The sequence below is a fragment of the Pinus tabuliformis genome, chromosome 1_1 (genome assembly GCF_031772625.1).
Source record: "Pinus tabuliformis cultivar Carrire ecotype Pingquan chromosome 1_1, CPIR1, whole genome shotgun sequence".
NCBI lineage: Eukaryota > Viridiplantae > Streptophyta > Pinopsida > Pinales > Pinaceae > Pinus > Pinus tabuliformis.
This window is the reverse complement of record NC_142297.1, coordinates 659,446,556-659,468,576: the sequence shown is the minus strand read 5'-3', so window position 1 is coordinate 659,468,576 and position 22,021 is coordinate 659,446,556. Positions and strand designations below refer to the sequence as shown.

At 42.3% G+C, this 22,021-nt stretch overlaps 1 protein-coding gene across 1 annotated transcript in view; it reads right to left on the bottom strand.

The window, feature by feature from the left end:
- The window catches only part of LOC149215120 (uncharacterized), a 219,482-nt gene that overhangs the window by 133,664 nt on the left and 63,797 nt on the right, over positions 1-22,021 (bottom strand). Inside the window, exon 3 of the mRNA XM_089392531.1 lies at positions 8,970-9,130. Coding sequence (XP_089248657.1) covers positions 8,970-9,130 — 161 coding nt within the window. The remainder of the gene's footprint in view (positions 1-8,969; positions 9,131-22,021) is intronic.

Here is a 22,021-nt window from a genome sequence, read left to right as displayed (position 1 = left end):
GTTGTTGTAAGGCCACACAGTACAACCTCTCTTCACACTTGTACGAACGTGCAGTACATTCATTCTTTGCGCACTATACGAACTCGCTAAAGCTGGCTGAGTTAGAGGTTGTTCGGCCCTCTCTTTCTCTCCCTCTTAGTCATTGATCATCTGTTGACTATCGAAACGGTAGTTTTTCTCTTGTTGAGCTAACACACACTACCTATGCCAAATCAAACTACCACTTTTGCACCCTCTTTCCCCTTATAATCCGACCTAGGCCCCACCATCACTCCCAATGGTTGAGATTAAATCATGTGTTGACTTTAGGATTTTAATTTTCCCTAAGCCCAACATTAGGAAACAGTTAAATAAGTTAATATTCTGCTAAGTGGTTGCCTTGCGGGTCCCTCTGATAGTCTTGGCACCTAGGCAAGCAAAACCCTTACTTCCCTACTCCAATCAACACTCCCTCTTAGAGAGGAAGGTGTTATGCACTACAACCAACATGTCCCTAAGGTAAACAAATTTGCTCCTTGGCAAAGCCTTGGTCAGAATATATGTTGTCTGCTCCTATGTTGGCATGTATGGGAGTTTAATTGTAACTCTCTAAACAATGTCCCTAATGTGATGATAGTGTATCCCATTGTGCTTTCAACAACCGTGAAACACTAGATTCTCAGAGAGCTTGATGCAGTTATGGTTGTCACAGTGGATCACGGTGGGCTCTAGCTCCTGTTAAAACAAGCCCACGAGCAGCTTCCTCAACCAAATGGCTTAGCATGCTTTAAAACTGACAATCATGTACTCGGCCTCTGCTGAACTCCATGCAACTGATGTCTACTTCTGACTGAACCAGGAAACAGTTATTGATCCAACACTAAATGTGCAACCTGATGTGCTCTTCTTGTCTATGGAACTCCCTGCACAATTTGCATTAGTTAAGCTCTCAAGCCCCACCCCATCAACCTGTCTATACCACAATCCATATACTAGCGTCCCCCTGAGATACCTCAATACATGCTTCGCAGCAACCCAATGCACTCTAGTAGGCTCGACCATGAACTAGCTCAAAGAGTTAACTACAAAACAAATATATGGGCACGTGTTCACCAAATACATTAGTGACCCAATCAACTGTCGGTAAGCATGGGATCTAATCACTCCTATTTGGATGTGTCCACCTTCCTTCGGTTTGTGACTAGAGGCATGGTCATGGACCTGCAATCCTGCATGTGGAATCTCATAATCTTCAGGGCATACTTGCCTTGTCCCAAGAAGATCTCCCCATATCCCTGCCAAGCCTCCAATCCAAGGAAATAGTGCATCAACCCCATATCCTTCGTCTAAAACTCGCTTGCAAGATCTCTCTTGCACTCCTAGATGAGCTTATCTGCACTTGTCAAAATGAGATCGTCCACATACAACACTAGAATGAGCAGATCAACTCCAAAAACAATGTAGTAGAGGTTTGGGTTTGCTTCTCTCTTAGTGAAGCCCAAACCCTTCAGGTAACTGTCAATACAAGCATACTATGCCCGTGGAGCCTGTTTGAGCCCATACAAGGCTTTCTTGAGTCTGCATACGTCAGTCTCCATGTCATAAGTCTCAAACCCCTCTGGTTGCTCAATATAAATCTCCTCCTTAACAACAACATAGAGGAACATTGTTTTAACGTCCATCTGGTGGATTTTCCACCCCATCTGAGCTGCAATGGCTATAATGGTCCTGACAGACGAATATCTAGCCACGAGGACAAATGTCTCATCATAGTCAATGCCCTCTACTTGCGAGAACCCCTTGGCCACAAATCTTGCCTTATATTTCTCGATGCTCCCATCAACCCCATGCTTGATCTTGTAGACCCAGCGAGAGCCCACCACAGATTTTCCCTCAAGCCTCAGTACCACCTCCCAGACATCATTTTTCATGATGGAGGCATACTCCACCATGGCATCTCTCCACACCTACTGCGTGGTTGCCTCCTGGTAGTTGAAAGGCTTGGCATTCAACAACTCCATCATTAGTGCCATATACTCTATCGAACTAAAGTACTAGGAGCACCAACTCACTCTTGCACTTCCTAGATCAACTACTTTTCCCATCTCGCTCTCCTTCTCCCTGTATAGGGAATCACGGCCTAAGTGGGCTCTACTCTCTCCTCCAACTGCATGTCCCCCTTGTCCTCATGCTTCTCAACCTACCCATCAATGTGTGCAGCTATAGTTTGAGGTGTTGGCCGAGCCTCCTGCTTGGGAGCTTGTTGCTTCTCCTGCACTATAGCCAGCTCACGCTCTAAGGACTTCCTCAAAGCCCCCTTTCTTCCTCAAACTTCACATTTATCCTAATGGTTGTCTTCTTTAGTGTTGGTACATATGCCATGTACGCTTTGAATGACTCATTGTAGCCCACAAAGATGCCTTTCTCCACTATGGGCTCTGACTTCGATCTTTTCTCTGCTGGTACATGGTAGTACACCAGGCTGCCAAATATACAAAAATGTGAAACATTCGATCTCTTACCTGTAAAGGCCTCCTCCGATGTAACCCACCCCAACACTCTGTGTGGCCTCCGATTCTACAAGAAAATTGTTGTATTGCATGCCTCAGCCCAAAGAAAATTGGGCAGCCCTTGGTCATGTTGAAAAATTTAACTAGGTTCGGTCTTCATAAATGCATTTGTCAAAAGAATGAAAAAGAACATTTTTATTATTATTACAATGGACTTATTAAAGCATGGGTTTCATGCTTGGATCATCTTTTATTAGTCAAAGTCCCCATTGTCGACTCCTAGGATTTATATTGAGTCATTAGAGTCATTGTACATTTTATGAGACCCTTCTTGGGCTTTTGAATTATGTAAAAAGGCTTATTATTGAGTCAAATTAGGTATTTGACAACTCCACACCAAGTCGGCCTCAAGGAGATCAAGTCAGCCTCAAACTTGGTAATTCGACCTCACTAGAAGCCTATATATTAGAGCAGTTTGAATTCCTTTGGAGCATTCACTCTCTCTCACACAAGTTCGATAACCAAAAGAAAGAGCTAAAAAAGTGCGAAGTAGGAAATGAGGCTAAAAGGAGTGCGAAAGTGGAGAAGAATGGAGAAAAAGGCAAGATCGAAATTTTGGGTTATCTATCTCTCTCTCGTGTGGATTCCTCTAGGAGATCGAAGTCTTTCTTGTCAAGTCGAAGTTGTTGCTACTGCTATTTGCTGGGTCAAAGTGTTGTTGCTTCAAGGTCAAAGTTGCTGGAAGAGGAGGTTGACTTGGTGGTTGGAGGAGGTCTGTGTCTAGGTTGAAGAGTCTCAAGAAAACTATTGAAGGAAGAGATTTTGACTGGGTTTTCCCCTAGATAGGGGTTTTGCCCTGGCAGAGTGCCTACATCTTGTGTCTTGTGTTTTTGTGATCTTCATACACACATAATTTGGTAATTGCTTGATGAAAGATAATATAACAAAGAAGTAAAAGAAGCCAACATAATTCACAAGTAATTATCAAGAAAGAGAAATCTAACCCTAACTCTACTAGCATTGATTTCTCAACAGGTCATGCAACATGGCTTTGGCCGCTCCAACTATGACATTGTTTTAGCGCTCTACCACCCCATTTTGTTGAGTGTTATAAGGTGTGGTCAGCTCCCTCCTAAGGCATTTCTTGGCACAAAACTCCTTGAATGCATTTGAGGTGTACTCTCCAATGTTATCTAACCTCAGCGCTTCGACTTTCTTCTTGGTCTGGTTCTCGACCAAGGCCTTAACTCCTAAAACTTCGAGAAGACTTCATCCTTTTTCTTCATGAAGAATATCCAAGTCTTTCTCAAGTGATCATCTATGAAGGTGACATAGTACTTGTACCCCATGAGGGATACTGAAGAGAAGGGACCACAAACATTTGAATGAACAAGGTCCAAGATGCCCTTGGCCCTATTGTCTCTACTAGGAAAAGAGGTTTTGGCATACTTGCCAAGTGTGCAACCCTTGCACACCTCATGTTGGTCCACACTACATTGTGGTAGCCCCATCACTATCTCCTTAAGATTTTAAGCGTGCCATGGTGTAGATGCCCCAAGTGCCTATGCCATAACTCCCCAAACTCCCTGCCTAAGTCATGGCTCCCTCTACTAGTCAATGATATGATTATCTCAAACTACAATCTGTACAGGCTCTTATGTATGACCCCAACCTATTGGTCACCTTGGAGTTTGAGGGTTTTATGAAAACCCTATGTTGTCTAAAGGTCACCTCGTACCCCTTATCCTCCAATGTTGAAACTAAAATGAGGTTCTTCTTGAGCCCTGGAACGTAAAGGACATCTCTAAGAAACAGAGGGTTTCCTGACTCCTCAAATTTGCCTGTACCAGTGCCCTCGGCTCAATACTTCCCATCATCTCCCATCTCAATATGGAACTACATGTCCTTCTCTGTCAATTTGTTGAAGTAGTTCTTGTTCCCCGTCATATGATAGGATGCACCGTTGTCTATATACCATAAGTTGGTAGCCAAGCTTGCCATGCAAGCAATAAGTGAGAACTCATTCTCAAAATGAGAAGAGAACTCATCTATCTCTACAGAGGCTGCTACTTGGTCCTTCTTGGAACCTTTCTTCCGGTTAAGGAACTTAGTAGCATAGTGCCCAAATTGGTGGCACGAAAAACACTTGATCTTGCTAAGATCTTTCTTCTTTTCACCCTTGGAGCTTGGCTCATGATTCAGGTGGATATTGGTGGCCACCTGCCAAGTCCACTCCACCATTGTTTCTTTCATATTTTTAGTTTCCTTAATTGTAGCACAATTTACTATTTTTAGCAGTTTTTCGGGTCCTGAACTTCCGAAGCCATTTTGAGGCCCTAAACGACGTTTTTTGGGAAAACTAGGAGCAACATGGGTCCATGGACTGATGTTGCTCGTTCCAAAGTTGTATTTCTCGGATAGATCTTTCTAACGAGATATTGTGCGCGTCAAACGGAGATCGTATGCCAAAGTTACGACCCCGGGAAGTTGATGTACCAATTTACCCAAACAAGACCCACAGTTTGGTGTTTCATCTTTTAGGGTTAGGTTTTTTGATGTTTAGGGTTTTCCATTGTTTTTCAACAATAAATAGGCCTTCGAGCCTCATTGTAACATAGTTCAGAGGCATGTAGCCGCCACATCTCTTCTCAGAGATAAGCTACCATCACCCTAGCTGGTTTATTTCCATTGTTGTTTGTAAGCATATTTCAATATTTTACATTAATGAAATGAAGTATTATTTCCGTTGCATCTTTGTGTTTATGGTTATCTCTGTAATTTGTTGCATTCCTGTTTAAATCCGGATCAGCTCACCACCACCATTGTTCTTCTTGCCCTTTGACCTGCCCCCTTTACTGGATAGGGCAAAGTTCTCAGTTCTCTTTATCTTCGGTCTTGGTGCGAGACCCTGATTAAGCATATCTGCGAAGTTCTTCTTGGACACAATCACCCCATAATCGCTCCTAGTCCAGAAGCTTCTCCCTCACACATATTTTGCTCATAAATGTTTCCCGAGCCTTGGTGAAACCCATCAGGGCAAAACTCACCAGGTCTCTATATGAACTGTCTCACCAACACCAGCAAACACGTCCCTAACTTGGGTAAACTTGATGAGGTAAGACACCATGAATCTAACTTGGTCATTCTTATGTTTCTCAGTCTATCCTTCAACACTAACTTCCTAGCCTCGCTCGAACCCTCATAGAGGCCAATAATGGCTGTCCACATAGCTTTGGCTAACTTCTTCCAGGTCACGTGAGGAATGATGTCGTCTTTGACTCCTTCCAAGTGATGCTCTTCACCTTGGAATCTCTTTTGTTATGTTGAGCCAAACACTGAGGGTCATTGGAGGTGGCTAGGGCATTGTCCACAAACTCCCACACCCCTTGTTCCTCCAACACCACGCCAATCCTTGTTGAAAGTGTAGCCTGGGAGATACTCCCACCACCCTTGGGGTACTAGGTTGTGTGGAGAAAACCCACAAAAATGAAGTTTTGTGGACAATGTACCCAAGTGGTGGGCTTTGGATAGAAGTTGCTGGGCTAAAGACCCAAAAGAAATTATTATTTACACTATTGGTTGCAAGAGGGCACCTTTGATGGACTAAATGGGGCACATAAGACAAACATAGAGGTATATAAACATTAAGTGATCTAAGGAGAGGTCAAACGATCCATCGCAACTCATCTCAAGAAGCACATTGAATCTAAAAGGGAGTCACAGAACACAAGGACAAGTTGAGTTGTTGATGAGCAAGTTTTGTAGCCTGTTTTGAGCTTGGAAGATAGGTCGAGATTACCCAGGTAGAAAGATGGATTTCTGTGTGTTATGTGCCCTAGTTAGGGCTTTAAAACAGGTCGAATTTAGGAGGAGTTCTATTCCCTAATGAAAGTTTGTTCAGGCTGAGTTTAGCCACCGAATTTCTCTGTTGAAGGTTGTCTTCTGTTCAGCGTATAAGGGAGAGGTTGAGCCCTAAAAGGAGGCTTGTTTAGCCTCAATTTGATCTGTAATGGTGGGCCGCAGAGCCCAAAGAAGCTGCACTAGATTCTGTGGGTAGGCTGAGCTTTGAAGTAGGCTGAAACTAGTCTCAGCCTTAGAACAGAAATGCGAGTTACCTCAGGTATAGAGAATAAGCAGAGGGACAACTTGTGGGAAGATGTGTTGGAGAAGTTTGGGTTGCTAAGTTGCTAGTTGAAAGACTGATATACAATGATCTAATAAGAGCTTGGTCACTGTGAGAAGTTGAGCTGGAAAAGGGCTAATTATACAGTGCCTTGAAGAGGCAAAATTACTGTGAGAAGCTGGTTGTTGGAGCTAATTGTGCAAGAAATCTGAAGAAGCAAATCCCTTGTGAGCAGCTAGAGTGCAGAGGCATTGAAGTAGCAATTACTCTGTAAGGAAGGAGGAAAAGGACCTAACAGGTACACCAAGGACAAGAGGACCAAAGGGTTTTAAGTGAAAGTCATCTACAAGAAGGAAGAGGATTTGTTTCTTGTTGTTTCGGCAGATTGACTGTCAAAAGTAGTTGACTTCAAGCCCTAGTTTTTCCTTGTATCAGGGTTTTGTAAGCACCATGATCCCTGGAACAGGAGCCCTATGTTTGTTTTATTAATGTTGTAATAAAAACAAGTTTTGGGTCTGCAAAATTCTTGTGTACTTAATTGATTCTCTGTTGTTAAATTTCTGTTGTGCAAAGTGCTTGTAGTTATGTGTATTTCAGTGTGTTTATTATCGTGATTAGACATTGACCTGATCTAAATAACTAGGAAAAACGAACAATCCTATCACGCCATGAGCAGATGTTGGACGCACCGTCCAACCTATCAACAAATCTGAGACCCTGATATGCCACATTGCCAATCCGCACTGTCCAGAAACCCTAGCAGCCAAATCGAACTAGTGAATTCGCTCCCTCTAAACACAGAACCTGCTCCTGAAGATAAAAATGTGCTGAGTCTTCTTTTAGAGGCTAAGCTCTGAGACCACATTAGTTTTCCTTAAAACCCAGCAACTAATTTATGATTTTCTAAGTATGCAACCAGAAAACAAATAAATTGTTGTTCTAAAAACTTAAATCACAAATATGTAGAGTTTTCTAACTATAGCATGTACAAACACATTAAACACATTAGACATTGGATATAACCGGGAAACCCCAACTCCGGGGAAAACCTACAAACTGTGTTTGTTTCTTTTATTATCTTCAGCAAAAGTAGTCTTCAGGAAGAATTACAGTAGGGGAACACTTCACTTTTACAACAGAGGAACCTACTAAACAGCTCCAAGAAAATTTAAATCAGCCCATGCGCACTTGTGTTGTTGTATGTCAGCATAGTACGGCCTCTCTGCACACCTGTACGAACTGTACGGGCACACAATACGCCTTTCCTCTGCGCACTGTATGGCCACGCTGAAGCTGGCTAAGTTAGAGGCTGTTTGGCCCTCTCTCTCTCCCTCATGGGCGTTGATCTTCTACTAACTGCTAAAACCCTATTTGTTTTCTTGCTGAGTTAACACACACTGCCTAGGCCAGATTGAACTGTGACTTCTGTGCCCTATTTCCCCTTATAATTTGACCTGGGCCCCACCATCACTCTCAGTGGCCGATATTAAATCCTGATGAAGGGCTAAGATTAAATCATACGCTGACTTTAAGATTTTAATTTTCCTAAGTCCAACTTTAGGTAACAGTTAAATAAGTTTAATATTCTGCTAAGTGACTGTCTTGTGGGTCCCACTGCTAGCCTTGGCACCTAGGCAAGCAGAACCCTTGCTTCTTTACTCCAATCAACAGGGAGGATAGTAATCATTCCGCCCAACCACCCAAGATAACCCCAATTGACTACAAAGGTATTCTATAACAGTTAATCTGGAAAAGTATATAAGCAAGGGAGAAAGGCTCTTATTCACAAGAAGCTCTATAGATGTCAAAGGTTCCCATAATGAAAAGAGCAACAAAATGGTATATATGGTACACAGTTTTTTTCATGGTAAGTTCATCAGAAATCCTACGTTTGCACAAGAAATAAATATTATTTGACATACAAGCAATATGGCACCAGAACAAAATGACCTTAAGCTATTATCACTTATATTGTGACAAAGCTTCATTGCTGATCTCTCTGTACATGGCAACATTGACATTAGCAGTAATGGGTCTTTTACAAAAACATAGAGAGATTGGAAGATAATGACTTTAAGTCATCAAGAGACAGAGTTATCCTAAGCATGACTCATCATACACACCACCAGAGGTGTAACTTGACAAGTCTAACAAAATATAATATATGACAGATTTCATCTTAAGAATGCAGTGAATGAACCGTACACAACTATAGATCATCATTATTTATCTTCAGAAAAAGAACCATCAAACAATGCATATATGTCCCTTCCCGTTAGGTTCTTGCTATGGGAAAATTGTCCAATTTCAAACTACTAAACACAGACGAATACATACTAAGAGGACACAAACATTACCTGCTTGGAGAAAAATCTGCATCATCATCTTCTTCAGAATCATAACGAGCACGTTCCTGGGCAACTTTCCTTGAAAAGCCTTCATCCCAGTAAAGCCTTTCCCAGTTCTCTCTCAACTCTTGAAATAACTCTATATATTGTTTGCACCAGGACTCGGCCTCCTTCAAGTTGATTGACAACAGTTCAATTAAAAATCAATAAGCATGAGGGAAATTTATTGTAAATGTAGTTTGCTTGAGCAGCTGGCATTGTACTAAAGCTAAAAAACACAACTTCCATGAGAGCTTTGGTCCTGCTTGAACCTTATGTACATAAAAATAACATAGGCAAATGGAAAAGATTCTATAATATAATATTAAAACATAATAAAGAATATATATATATATATATATATATGAATTAGAAATTAAAAAGGCATTCCTTGAAAAGGCACAAAGCAGACCCCTTTAAATTGTGCTTAAATGGATCATCAATTGTAATTGAAGATTCACTAATTATTCAACATGCATTATCTTATATTGACTTTTATCAAGTTAAATTTTAAAAGCTTTGGCGTGCTACATTGGTATCAGAGCCACAGCTGCCATGCAGCTGTACAAGAGCACATGCCACCATGTCCATCATACAGCTGTAACACAGCTGTGGACAGCCATACAACAGTGCCACTGCTGTACCAGCCATAAAGCTGAATTACTGTTACCATACCATTCAATTCACCTACAATCGTACAAATTTCTGTTTCCATACAGTTAGCCACACAATTCCATAATTCTAGTTTCCATACAAACAAAGCTGTGCAGTTACAAGAGGGTGATTAGTGTTGAATTTTTTGTAGCTGCGGTTGGTATTCTTTATTTGCATTAGCTCACAAAATTAAAGGAAAATGAAGAATGTGAATTTGAATTTAAGTCGGCTCCAAATAAAAGAGGGAAAAATTAAATTTTGAAATTCAAAAGTCAAGTTGGCCCTCCAAAAAGTTCAAGTTGGCCAGCCCTAAAGACGCACCTATTCAGGCTCATTAGATCACTATAAAAAGGCCACTCGTCCTCCTTTTGACATCAAATCGGATAACACAACTATTATTCTTCTGTTCTGTTCTGTTCTCATGTGCGAGGATTTCTGGGCAAGTTTGACAAGGCTGAAGCCTTAGGAGAGGCTGAGGGCCTCAGTTCTGTTTCTGAAGGAGGACCCCAAAATCTTGTGAAGACCAGCACGGCATGGAAAGGGTTTACTGTCATTGATCAAGAGCTGTTGTTTGGATGGTCAAGCCCTAGGAAGCTCCAAGTTTAATTGGTAACTCAGATTGTACTCTTGTTGAATTGGAAAATTTATCTAAGAAAAGGTTGCTGGGTTTTTCCCATAGTTAGGGTTGTCCTAGGATAAAATTTGTGTCTCTTGTATTTGGCTCTCTTCATGATCTTATTGTCATTATTGTTTTACTGTTGAGATTTTCTATGTATAATTGCTTAATGATGAATGTGACATGAGACGAATTAGTTGAAGAATTATCAGATTAGGAAACTAGCGGTGCTAACGAGATAACACTTGATGATGATCTAAGGACGGCGCTCGTCATTTCTGAAGCCCTGGGCCTGCCTCTCGGCGCTCTCCCTGTGGCTGCCCTTGGAATGCCGGGGGGTTTGGCCGCCAGGGCTCTCCCCCACCTCTCCTTCTCCCATGGAGGATTCAACTGCAGGCCCTAAGGCACCCTCTTTTGGCAATATGGTCACGGGTCAAACGACAGAGCAAGAGTCATTCTTCACCAGGCTGGCTTCATGCACAGCCTTTCACTCCTCCAGAACAAGCCCTGAAGCTAGGGCCAAATGGCAAGAGAAAGGAAAAAACGTTGAGGTTCAAACTACCAAAGGCACTACCTCTGCAAATACTTCAGCTATGGAAGCAGACACCATAGAGGGTCAGTTGCAAAAGGCAAGAATAAAATCAAGAAGCAACTGCAACCCAAAAGCCAAAAAAATCCCAGAGTTGGAAATCCAAGACCCAGGGGTAGCTGTTTACAGAGACTATATGCAAGAACATGCAGTAATCTACAAATTCATGGGCATCTGGCCCATAGAGAAAGCTCTAAACTGGTGGATACAAGCCAAATGGAAACCAAAGGGAGAAATCAGACTCCAACTAGGTTCAAAGGGGTTCTTTACAGTCATTTTCGATCTCTTAGAAGACAGAGACAGGATATTTGAGGGAGGACCCTACTTCTTCAACTCTACAGGTCTGTATATGAGATTCTAGAAAGAAAACTTCACTCCTGAGAAAGAGGACTTCACAAGAGTCTTGGTTTGGGTTCGCCTCTATTCCCTACCAACTTATTATTGGGCCCCTTCTGTCCTTAAAGGCATTGGAGACCAATTAGGAGAATACATAAAAATGTCGGAGGGCACACGAAGCGGACATTATGTCTCTTATGCCAGAATATGTGTTTACATTGATGTCTCTGGAGCCCTTCCGGAAGCCATAAAATTGATATTTAGGGATGAAGTCTGGCTCCAAAGCATTGACTATGAACACATCCCATTCCAGTGTAGGAAATGCCATGAGCATGGACACCTCTTTAGGGATTGTCCGCAAAATAAAATGCCTCAAAACAGTGAGCAGGTCAGCAAGAAAAAGGATGAACAGGGCTTCACCAGAGTAAACACAAGGAATAAAAACAGTAGGAAAACCAATACAAAGAAAGAACAACACCAGGCAACTAGCCTAAACCAATTTGAGGCTCTGAATAATTTACAAGGACAACCACTCTCGAATAACTCATTTGATGAGGAGGCCAAAGAGGACAAGCAAAGCGCAGCAAACCAGAGGCAAGAGGATCACCATTTGGATCACAACAACAAGGAAGACGAGAACTCATAGGAAGACATAGAAATGGAACAAGTATTGGTGGATGCAACCCCGAAGGAAAATGCAATAGAAGAAGCACTGGAAGGAGTTGACCTCTTATCAATAACAGAGGAATGGAAGAAAAACAGACTGGCAGCAATCCTAGAAGACCAAATTCAAAAAATAGAAGGAGCCTATCTCCTTCAAGAGGAACTAAAGCAAAGCTCAGGTCAATCACCATCTGAAATCAGCACAGCTAAAGGCATTCTTGGTAAACATAATAGCTGGAAAATACAGCCCAAAAGGCCCAAGTCAAAAAAGAGGAAGGAAAACCACCAGCCAGCTTCTTCAAGAACTTGGCGCCAGACTCATCAATGAAGGAAAGGTAAAGGCCCTAGCCCTAACTCCCACTCTTCACCAATGAATTGCATCTCTTGGAATATTGGATGACTTAACGGTCCACGAAAGAAAAGGATGTTGAATTTTCTAAGTCTATCTGTTAGTAAATTAATCTGTATTCTGTTGGTTTATTTCTTCTACTTGCAAATTCTGAACAAGTTATTTAAAACATTAAAATACCAAAATAAACACAATACAATCACAACATCTACAGATCATCAACTAAAAGAAAACAAGCACACAAGGGACACCGTTATTTTTGGATAAATGTCCCCGGAAAAACCCAATGCAGGAAAATCGATGCAGCTATTCTGAGGGTTTATTATTATGCAGTATATCCTTGAGTGCAACCGGGTGCCTAACCGGCTCACCCGACAGAGAAAAATACACGGCAACAATACCTCTATATTCGGAAACAAGAATTCAGAAAACCTGTCCCACGAAACCCTCTCCAGCACAACTGAAGCTCAGTGTTGGCCTTTCTAGCCTCTGCGTCAGCCTCCTACTGACCTGCGTCAGCCCGAGGACCCTCTGCGTCAGCCCTTTGAGGCACTACGCAGCCTCTAGGACCCTCTGCGTTACTCCAGTAGCCTCTGCGTGGATGACGCAGTCCCTCTGGCCTCTGCGTTGTCTCTGTTGAGCTCTGCATGGCCTGAACTGGCTGCTACTCTCGCTCTCTCTGCTTCTGTACTGGTCTCTCAGTATTGTCTCTGCCTATTTGCCTAGTACTCACTGCCCCTCGCTGTTGATCATGGATTCAACTTTGCTTAGCAACCTCGCTCTAACAAAATGAATGACTGATCACTCTGTTGTGTTCTCCAACTGATCCTCAAGCCTCTTCTTATACTTTTCTCGTTGGTCCTTCAACGGTCAAGATTAAATCTCTAATCAATGGCTAAGACTAGATTTGGCTTGATCCATGACTTTTGGAACCTTTTAACCCAGTTTTATATTAATACCCATTAATATTTTATTTTTCCTAAGTTTAGACTTAGGAACTCCATTAAAAATATTAATTATTTTAATTTCTCCCAAACTGGGTACAATCTGTCCAAACCATTTCTGGGTCTTGGAGATCGCATGTGCTTTAGCCTCTCCACCAATTTTCATGGCTAGAGCACATTCGATGCTACCCCAAATCAACAAAGAATCCTGAAAAACAAACTCCTAGTTGATAAATTGGATATCCTTCTAATTCAAGAAACCAAACTTGACATAGCTCACCTCACTCTCCTGCAAAAAAATTGTTTCAAGCAATACAGTTACACAACAAATTCAGCCATAGGATCAGCAAGGGGAATAATGACCATGTGGAAAAGCTCTCTGTATGATCTCACCTCCTATGTTGCCACAAAACACTCCATAACCACTGTCTTGAAAATCATTGGTACCAACGAAAGCATCTGTGTTACCAACATCTATGCTCCCCACAAAGTGGTGGAACGAATCAAGATGCTGCAAAGCATATCTAAACTAATGGAATCCATCCACCAGCCTTTTAAAATCATCGCAGGGGACTTCAACATGGTAATAAATCTCGGGGAAAAGAAGGGAGGCATAAGAAAACTTGATAAGGACTCTGAAGCCTTTCAGTCCACCATAGAAGGCCTCAGTCTAATTGATATCCCAACGAATAATGGCACTTTCACATGGAATAATAGACGAGGGGGAGAAAGACAAATAGCTTCTAGGCTTGATCAATTCCTCCTCTCAGAAGAGATCTATCTCACCTCCTGGGAAACAGAAGCAAGAATTCTCCCACAATCAGGATCCGACCATTGGCTGATATCCCTGAAGATACACATCTCCCCAGGCCCGAAGAATAGGCCATTCAGATTCGAATCCTTTTGGCTGGAGCACCTAGATTTCATGGAAAAAATGAAAGAATGGTGGAGCAAACCGATGCCAATAACCGGAAATAAGATGTATAAATTTCAGCAGAAATTGAAATAATCAAAAATGAGATCAAACAATGGAACAAGGAAACTTTTGGCAACATCTTCACTGACAAAAGGAACCTAGAACTTAAAATGGAAATCCTCCAGCAACAAATCATCAATGAGGGCATCACAGAACAAAGGAAATAGGAAGAGCTCAATCTTCAAAAAAGTTGGGAGGAAAGGGTCTCTCAAGAAGAGAAACTCTAGCATCAAAAATCCTGAATCAACTGGCTAAAGTGTGGGGAAAGGAACTCTGCTTTCTTCCATCGATCGATGATACAACACAGAAGACACAATAGAGTATTGGCCCTAAAGAACAGAGAAGGAAACCTTATCCAATCTCATGAGGACATGGCAAATGAACTAAATCAGTACTTCAGCACTCTCCTCTCAGAGCCTAGGATTGATCGGGCAAGGGACATTCAAAATATAACTAACAACATCCCAGAGATCCTCACTGAGGACCACAATAAAATGATTTTGAGGAAAGTCTCACTGCAAGAGGTGGAGGAAGTTGTCATGACTATGCCCACTGGTAAAGCGCTTGGTCCGGATGGGTTCACCATAGACTTCTACAAAGCATGTTGGCCCATGTTAAAAAATGAGGTCCATGCCCTGGTGGAGGAGTCCAGAATCCAAAAATCAGTCCTAAAAGCTCTTAATGCCACCTTTCTCACCTTAATCCCCAAGGGTGACTGCACTGACTCCCCAAACAAATTTCGTCCTATAGCCCTCTGCAACGTCATTTACAAGATCATCTCAAAAGTTTTGGCTAACAAATTAAAAACTATCTTGCCTCTCTTGATCTCCCAACACCAAATTGGTTATGTGGAAGGGAGGCAAATAATGGATAGCATCATCCTTTCCCACGAACTAATCCACTCTCTCAAAGTTCAAAGGAAGCCTGGAATGATGATGCAATTGGACATGTCCAAAGCTTTCGATAAAATCAGTTGGGTTTACATGAAAGAGGTCCTGGCAACTTTTGGGTTTCACAAAGATTGCATAAAATGGATTATGGCGATGGTCTCAAGGGCTTTTTCTCGATTCTCCTGAACGGATCCCCATCTCAGCCCTTCAACCCTTCTAGAGGCATCCGTCAGGGGGATCCTATTTCTCCCTTTCTTTTTGTCATAATGGCAGAGGGGCTCAGTAGATCCATCACTGCGGCCTCTTCCTCCAATGCCCTTTCTGGCCTCAAGCTTTATACCTCTGCTCCTCCCTCCACTCATCAGCAATTTGTGGATGATACCTTGCTAATGGGCCTCCCCACAATTAAAGAAGCCTTATCCTTCAAAGCCATTCTCTCTGGTTTCTCTGTTGCCTCTGGCACCTCAATAAACCAAGAAAAGTCCAAATTGTTCTTTAACACCCCTCTAGCTATCCAAAGAAATATAGCCAGAATCATGGAATTTCAAAGAAGCAACCTCCCCTCAAGATACCTTGGTGTCCCTCTCACTGACAAGCCCCTGGCTCGCTCTACATGGGAAGCTCTTATCACCAAAATGGAAAAAAGGCTTGCCAACTAGACATTCAGATCTCTAAATCTGGTTGGTCGCTTGGTTTTAGTCAAATCTGTGTTACAGGCAATTCCACATTATTTGTACTCGGCCTTGGCAGCCCCCAAATCCATCTCCAATACTCTCAGAAATCTCCAGAGGGATTTTCTGTGGAGTTTAGCAGGGTTTGGATGCTGCGAAGGTGTCAGACAACTGGCGGTTAAATAAAATCCTCCAAAGAATAAAAATTAATATCGAGAGTATGAACGGGCTTCACTTCCAAGCTGTCAAATGCGACGGGAATGGTTTGGGGGACAGGTTGGCAAATGGAGGCACGGCGGGCAACTATCGTCTGCGTTCGAGGGACTAGAATGACCTAGAGCACGGCCAACTACGTTAGCAATGTGAAACTATAAATGCAAAGGACAACCGGAATAACAGGCATTAACCGTTCAGATATCTCCAGTCTATTCAATGATGAAATCAGTCGTTCAGACGGAAGCAGTACTAAGGAAACCCTGCCCCGTGCCGCAATCCCTATGACAGTCAAGCCAAAGGAGCAATCCACTGCTCTATACCCCCTCTGGGTCGTCGTCCATCATTCCTATCAACCTCGCTTAGTACCGTCTCCCTCACCCACCTCTGGTACCTCACACGATCTGCCTTCATTCCCCGTCCCTGATCACCCCGCCCCCCGAGGCCCTCCCATCCCCTATGAATACCCCCTCTCACCTGTTCCTCCCCATCACCTTACACGCCCTTGCCCCCTATTATTCATGTTTCCCTTCCGCTGTAAGTCTGTTGACCTCCCTTCTCCCTCTCATGGCGTCCAAGCGTTGTTCAAGCCCGGCTCCTAATCGGGTCGCGATCGTGGCCATGACTCCTCCTGTTGGAATAACCTAGGCTCTCTGCCCATCACAAGAGTCGAGTCCTCTACTAGGAGAGTTTCCTTGAATTACTCCATAGCCGTGAACCTCGAGACGCAGGAGAGAATTGCGAACCTGGAAGCCCGGGCAAGAGCTCTCAGACGAGGGGTGTCCTCGAAAGAAGTAGTAGAGGATTTCATGTGGATCCCTAACCCTTCTCTCTCCAGGGCCAGGGAAACCTATGCACGCGAGCTATTGACCTCACGTGGCAAATGAAAACACTCCTCGGCCTGGCAATGCAAGAGCAGACTGAACTTTCAAAGGCGGTGGAGGATAAAATAGACAACCTCACAGATAAATTTGTTGTGTATGTGGAATCGGTCCACCATTGTCGCTTCGTCACCAGAGATTCTCCACATTATACTGTGTTGAAGAAACGAGCTACCACGAGGATGCGCTCGTCGGGCGACGGCTCCCCCAGCATCAAAAAGGAAGTTGTTGGCGCCTCCTCCAGTCGTCCAATGGCCATGGCTCCGCAGGAAGGCAACACCCAAGAGCTGCCTATTAGCCTAGATGATGACCCGAAGATGCAAATCCTTAATGTTCACAGCGGACTCCTTTTTTGAACCTTCACTCTCTCAGGCTCGCGATCATCGCAGAGCTCGTAGCGGCAAGCACGGCAAAGGAAATAAAGGCTTTTGGAACAGACGTTATCTGTTCACCATCACCATCTGGTTTTTGGAGTCAATCTCAGTACTGCTACTTGTTTTCTCTGTTCTGATAATTGTAATTTTCTCATAAAACACATAATTCACTTTTGAAAAGATTCATTGTAAATCAGTTCCAATGGTAGCCAGCACGGCCAGTGTTGTTGGCTCTTGTGCTGGAGAGGTTTTCTCGCACAATCCAACTTTTGTAAATACAGCTCCTACTCAGTAATATAATCTAGCTTATTCCCAAACAAACAAACAAAAATATCGAATTAGGAAATCATCAAAAATCAACATGGTATCAGAGCCAGGCTTTTCTTTATGTTCCTTGATGTGATGTGATTTGGTCAAAGTATATGGCATGTAGTCAGTCTACGACGCTACGTTAATCCCAAGTGTTATGTGATCTGTCTGCGGATGGATGAGTTTAGCCTATGGATGGATGAGTTTAAAGTCTGATGCAATTTGGTCAACATCTCAAGTGTGATGTGATCTGTATACAGATGGCCAAATTTCGCCTACAGATGGATGAATTTAAAGTGCAATGGTATGGTTGTGTGATGTCTATTTCCAGACGATGCGTGGATCACTTCCAGTATAGGTAGATCAAGAGCGTTGGACCTATATACGAGAATGTGTAATGATATCGAAGGAAGTGTGAAAAATCAGTTACCTAATTCCTACTACATCAAACTGATTATATTTCACCTACTTGTTAAATTACTTGAACAAGTTACTTGCAAATTTCTATGGCAAATACTGAAATATGTACACTGCAGCGTACACAAAATAAAATATTGTGGTAATTAAATACTGCATTGGAGAGAAATAAACACACACATCAACACAGTGGTTTTTGGACAATGTCCCCGGAAAAACCCAACTTGGGAAAACCGATGCAGCAGCTGAGGATATTTATTATTATGCAGTAGTAAATCTAAGTACAAATCGTTGGATGCCCAAACTAGCTATCCGATACAGAGAAATACTGGCAAAAAGTTAGTGAGAAGAATCTCACATTGATCCGGGAGATCTGACTCTGATCAAGGGCTTGCTGACTGGCCCCACACTGCCTCTACGTAGCTTTTGCGTCAACCCCACGCAGATCTGCGTCACACTGACTGGGCTCTACATCAATCCCTCTGTTGACCTCCTCTTGTTTGGAAATTCAACCTCCTGGCCCTTCGGTCTCACACCCCAGCTTCTGGCACTGAATCTAGTCTCTCCCAACTGGAATTCAAACTCTCTCTAAAGCTCTGAGTTGCCTTTGCGTGGAACTATGCTACCTCACTAAACTGCTCTCTGCCTTCTCTATCTTGCACTCCCCAGATCTGGAAAACTTCTTCCGGTCTATTATCCCTGCCCCTCTTTCACTGCTTTGACTTTACTGAATCACTTCCGACAACTCACAGCTGCTACTTAGGAAATCGATTCTCTAGCAAAATCGAATTGCTCAAGTGTATTTCTCCAACCACATCAAACTCCTCCTTGTAATCTCTCGTTGGAGCTCCAACAGCTAGGATTAAAACATAATCGAAGGCTAAGATTAACTTGGAGTTGATCCTCTTCTTCTTTTAGAAGATTCACACCTGATTTAATTAATACCCTTTAATTAACCAGATTTCCTAACTTTAGACTTAGGAAACCATTTTAAAAAGTTAATTATTTTAATTAAACCATCTCTAAGTGGAATTTCCATAAATGATTTACGGGTTTTGGAGAATGCATGTGTCTTAGCCTCTCTACAAAATTTCAAAGCTAGAGCACATCCGATGCTACAAAAATCAACACTCCCTCTTAGCGAGGAATGTGCTCTAATGCTGCAACCCACTAGAGCATCACTCTGACTCTGCAACTTCTCCTGTTGCATTGTCGATGTCTGGCTCTACTACCCACCAACTACTGCGCAACCCTGATATGAGTTGCATTTGTGCTTCTACTGACCCTACTAAACTGTTGTCAACTACTTCATCTGCACTGCAACCCTCTCTCCATCTGTTGTTGCTGCAACTGCAACATCTGCAACGGAAAGCTTCGATCTGGAGAATCAAATTTCTCTGTCGACTCACTCAAAGAAATCAATCTCACTCAAAACTTCGACCTCTTTGCCCAAGGACTGCATTGCCTTCTAGGGTTTCGAATTGCTACCTCTGCAATAAATTCAAACTCCGTCTTCCTTTTTGCTTTGAACTCTCCTGTTCACGATCTGTGCTAGGATACCATGTGAAAAATCAGTTACCTAATTCCTACAGCAGCAAACTGATTATATTTCACCTACTTGTTAAATTACTTGAACAAGTTACTTGCAGTTTTCTACAGAAAATATTGAAATACATACACGGCAACCTACACAAAATAAAGTACTGCGGAAACTAAATACTACACAGGAGAGAAATAAACACATACATCAACACAGGTGTTTTTGGACAATGTCCCCGGAAAAATCCAACTTGGGAAAACCGGTGCAACAGCTGAGGGTTTTAATTATTATTCAGTAGTAAATCTAAGTACAAATCGTTGGATGCCCAAACTGGCTATCTGATACAAAGAAATACTAGCAAAAAGTTAGTGAGAAGAATCTCAAACCGATCCGGGACTCTAATCAAGGGCTTGCTGACTAGCCCCACACTGCCTCTACGTAGCTTTTGCGTCAACCCTACGCAGATTTGTGTCACACTAGCTAGGCTCTACATCACTCCCTTTGCCTACCACCTGTTGTCTAGAAATTCGACATCCTGACCCTTCGGTCTCACACTCAAGCTTCTGGCATTGAATCTCGTCTCTCCCAGCTAGAATTCGAACTCCCTCTGAAGCTCTGCGCTGCCTCACTGAACTGCTCTCTGCCTTCTCTGCCTTGCACTCCCCGGATCTGGAAAACTTCCTCCGGTCTACTATCCCTGCCCCTCTCTCACTGCTTCGACTTTACTGAATCACTTCCGACAACTCACAGCTGCTACTCAAGAAATCAATTCTCTAGCAAAATCGAACTGCTTAAGTGTATTTCTCCAACCACATTGAACTCCTTATAATCTCTCGTTGGAGCTCCAACGGCCAGGATTAAAACATAATCAATGGCTAAGATTAACTTGGAGTTGATCCTCGTCTTCTTCTAGAAGATTCACACCTGATTTAATTAATACCCTTTAATTAACCAGATTTCCTAAGTTTAGACTTAGGGAACCATTTTAAAAAGTTAATTATTTTAATTAAATCATCTATAGGTGGAATTTCCAAAAACAATTTATGGGTTTTGAAGAATGCATGTGTCTTAGCCTCTCTGGAAAGTTTCAAGGCTAGAGCACATTCGATGCTACAAAAATCAACAAGAAGATGGTGACCTGAGTGGCCGATGCATGGAAATCTCTTACTTGCTGATGGCTCTAGATTCTTTTGTTTTATTTTGGTTGGGGTTGTGTATCAATATGGCTACGTTCTGCTGTGAGTCTAGCAATTGACGTTCTTGGTAATTTCTAAAAGTTTGTGAAACCTATAAATGCCACACACAAAAACCTGTGGTTCATCATTGCATAACGCATTTGGACGATTGGTTGGATATTCTACAATTGATCACAATATAGTCAGTGAAGTCAAAGGTCTTGTCCCGCACCTCATTTTTATTTGCGTATGTGAGGAATGTGTTAATTCGTTGTGAATGCAAATGTTTGAGTCAACTCTCTATGGAGAAGCTTCGTGCTAAAAATAATGCTCTATTTTGTCATGTGATGCAATCAAACTGAGAAATTTTTCCTGTGCCTGACTGTGTTTGGGTGATCTCGCCACATTACAAAACTAACACTATTACAAGGTTGAAGTTGCATGTGATGAAAGTCCGAGGAGAAAAAGTGCTACGACGTGTTGGCAAGCTTGTTGGCTACGTGTGATGAATACACACAAAATACGTGGAACGTCCACGAGAGCAAAGATAAGGAGTTCAGAGGACTGGTTTAGATTGAGATTCCAATGTGCTCCCCTATGAATGATCCTCCATCCTATGCAGCTAAGTTGCATGGTCTTTTCAATATAACGAGGTTGATGTCGTCGAAAAGAGTGAAGGTCGAAAGTCTAACATAAAGCTTGGTCGACTCCAGTTTGTATGAACACAATTACCAGGTCCAACGAAGAAGTGGTCCCCATGGTTGTTCCTTTTGAGTCAATTTTGTTCAACAAAATTTCGATAACATATCCTTTTAAGTAACTGTTGATAGGAGAATTCGTAGCGCGTTTGCATTATGTGACCAAGGCCTTAATTTCAATCCTCCGAGCAGTTAAAATTTCAATTCTCCGAGCACATAAAGGTCAAATTATTATTTTCCAATCATATCACCATTTTGTAGCACATTTAGCAATTTCCGATGACTTGTGCCGAAATCTGGTGACCTGTTGAAAATCACTCGAAAAGGAAAAGTTAGTAAAATATTTAATTTGTTGTATGATTCATTATGGTTTTTGCTCTTGATCATGTTGCTTAGAAGGGTGTTGTTGATGCATTCAAGAAGTCACTATGTGATGTCAAACAAAGGCTTGGTTCTAAAGGAACTAACAAGATAAAGGCAAGTCCATGTTGTTAAGCTAATAAAAGGACATAGAGGCTACATCTTGTATTAGAAAGTCCTAGGGTTTGTGAGATAAACCCTAAAACAAGACCTAGAGTGTCGAATGTCAGTGGAGTTTGTACTTGGTTCATCTTCATGTCTTAGCTTGCAGTTGAGCCTTTTGATGTGAAGAAACCCTAGCTCATGCCACAAAGGAAAGGAAAACATGTTGTTGATGAGGACAAGGATGAGCATTTCTAGCTTGATG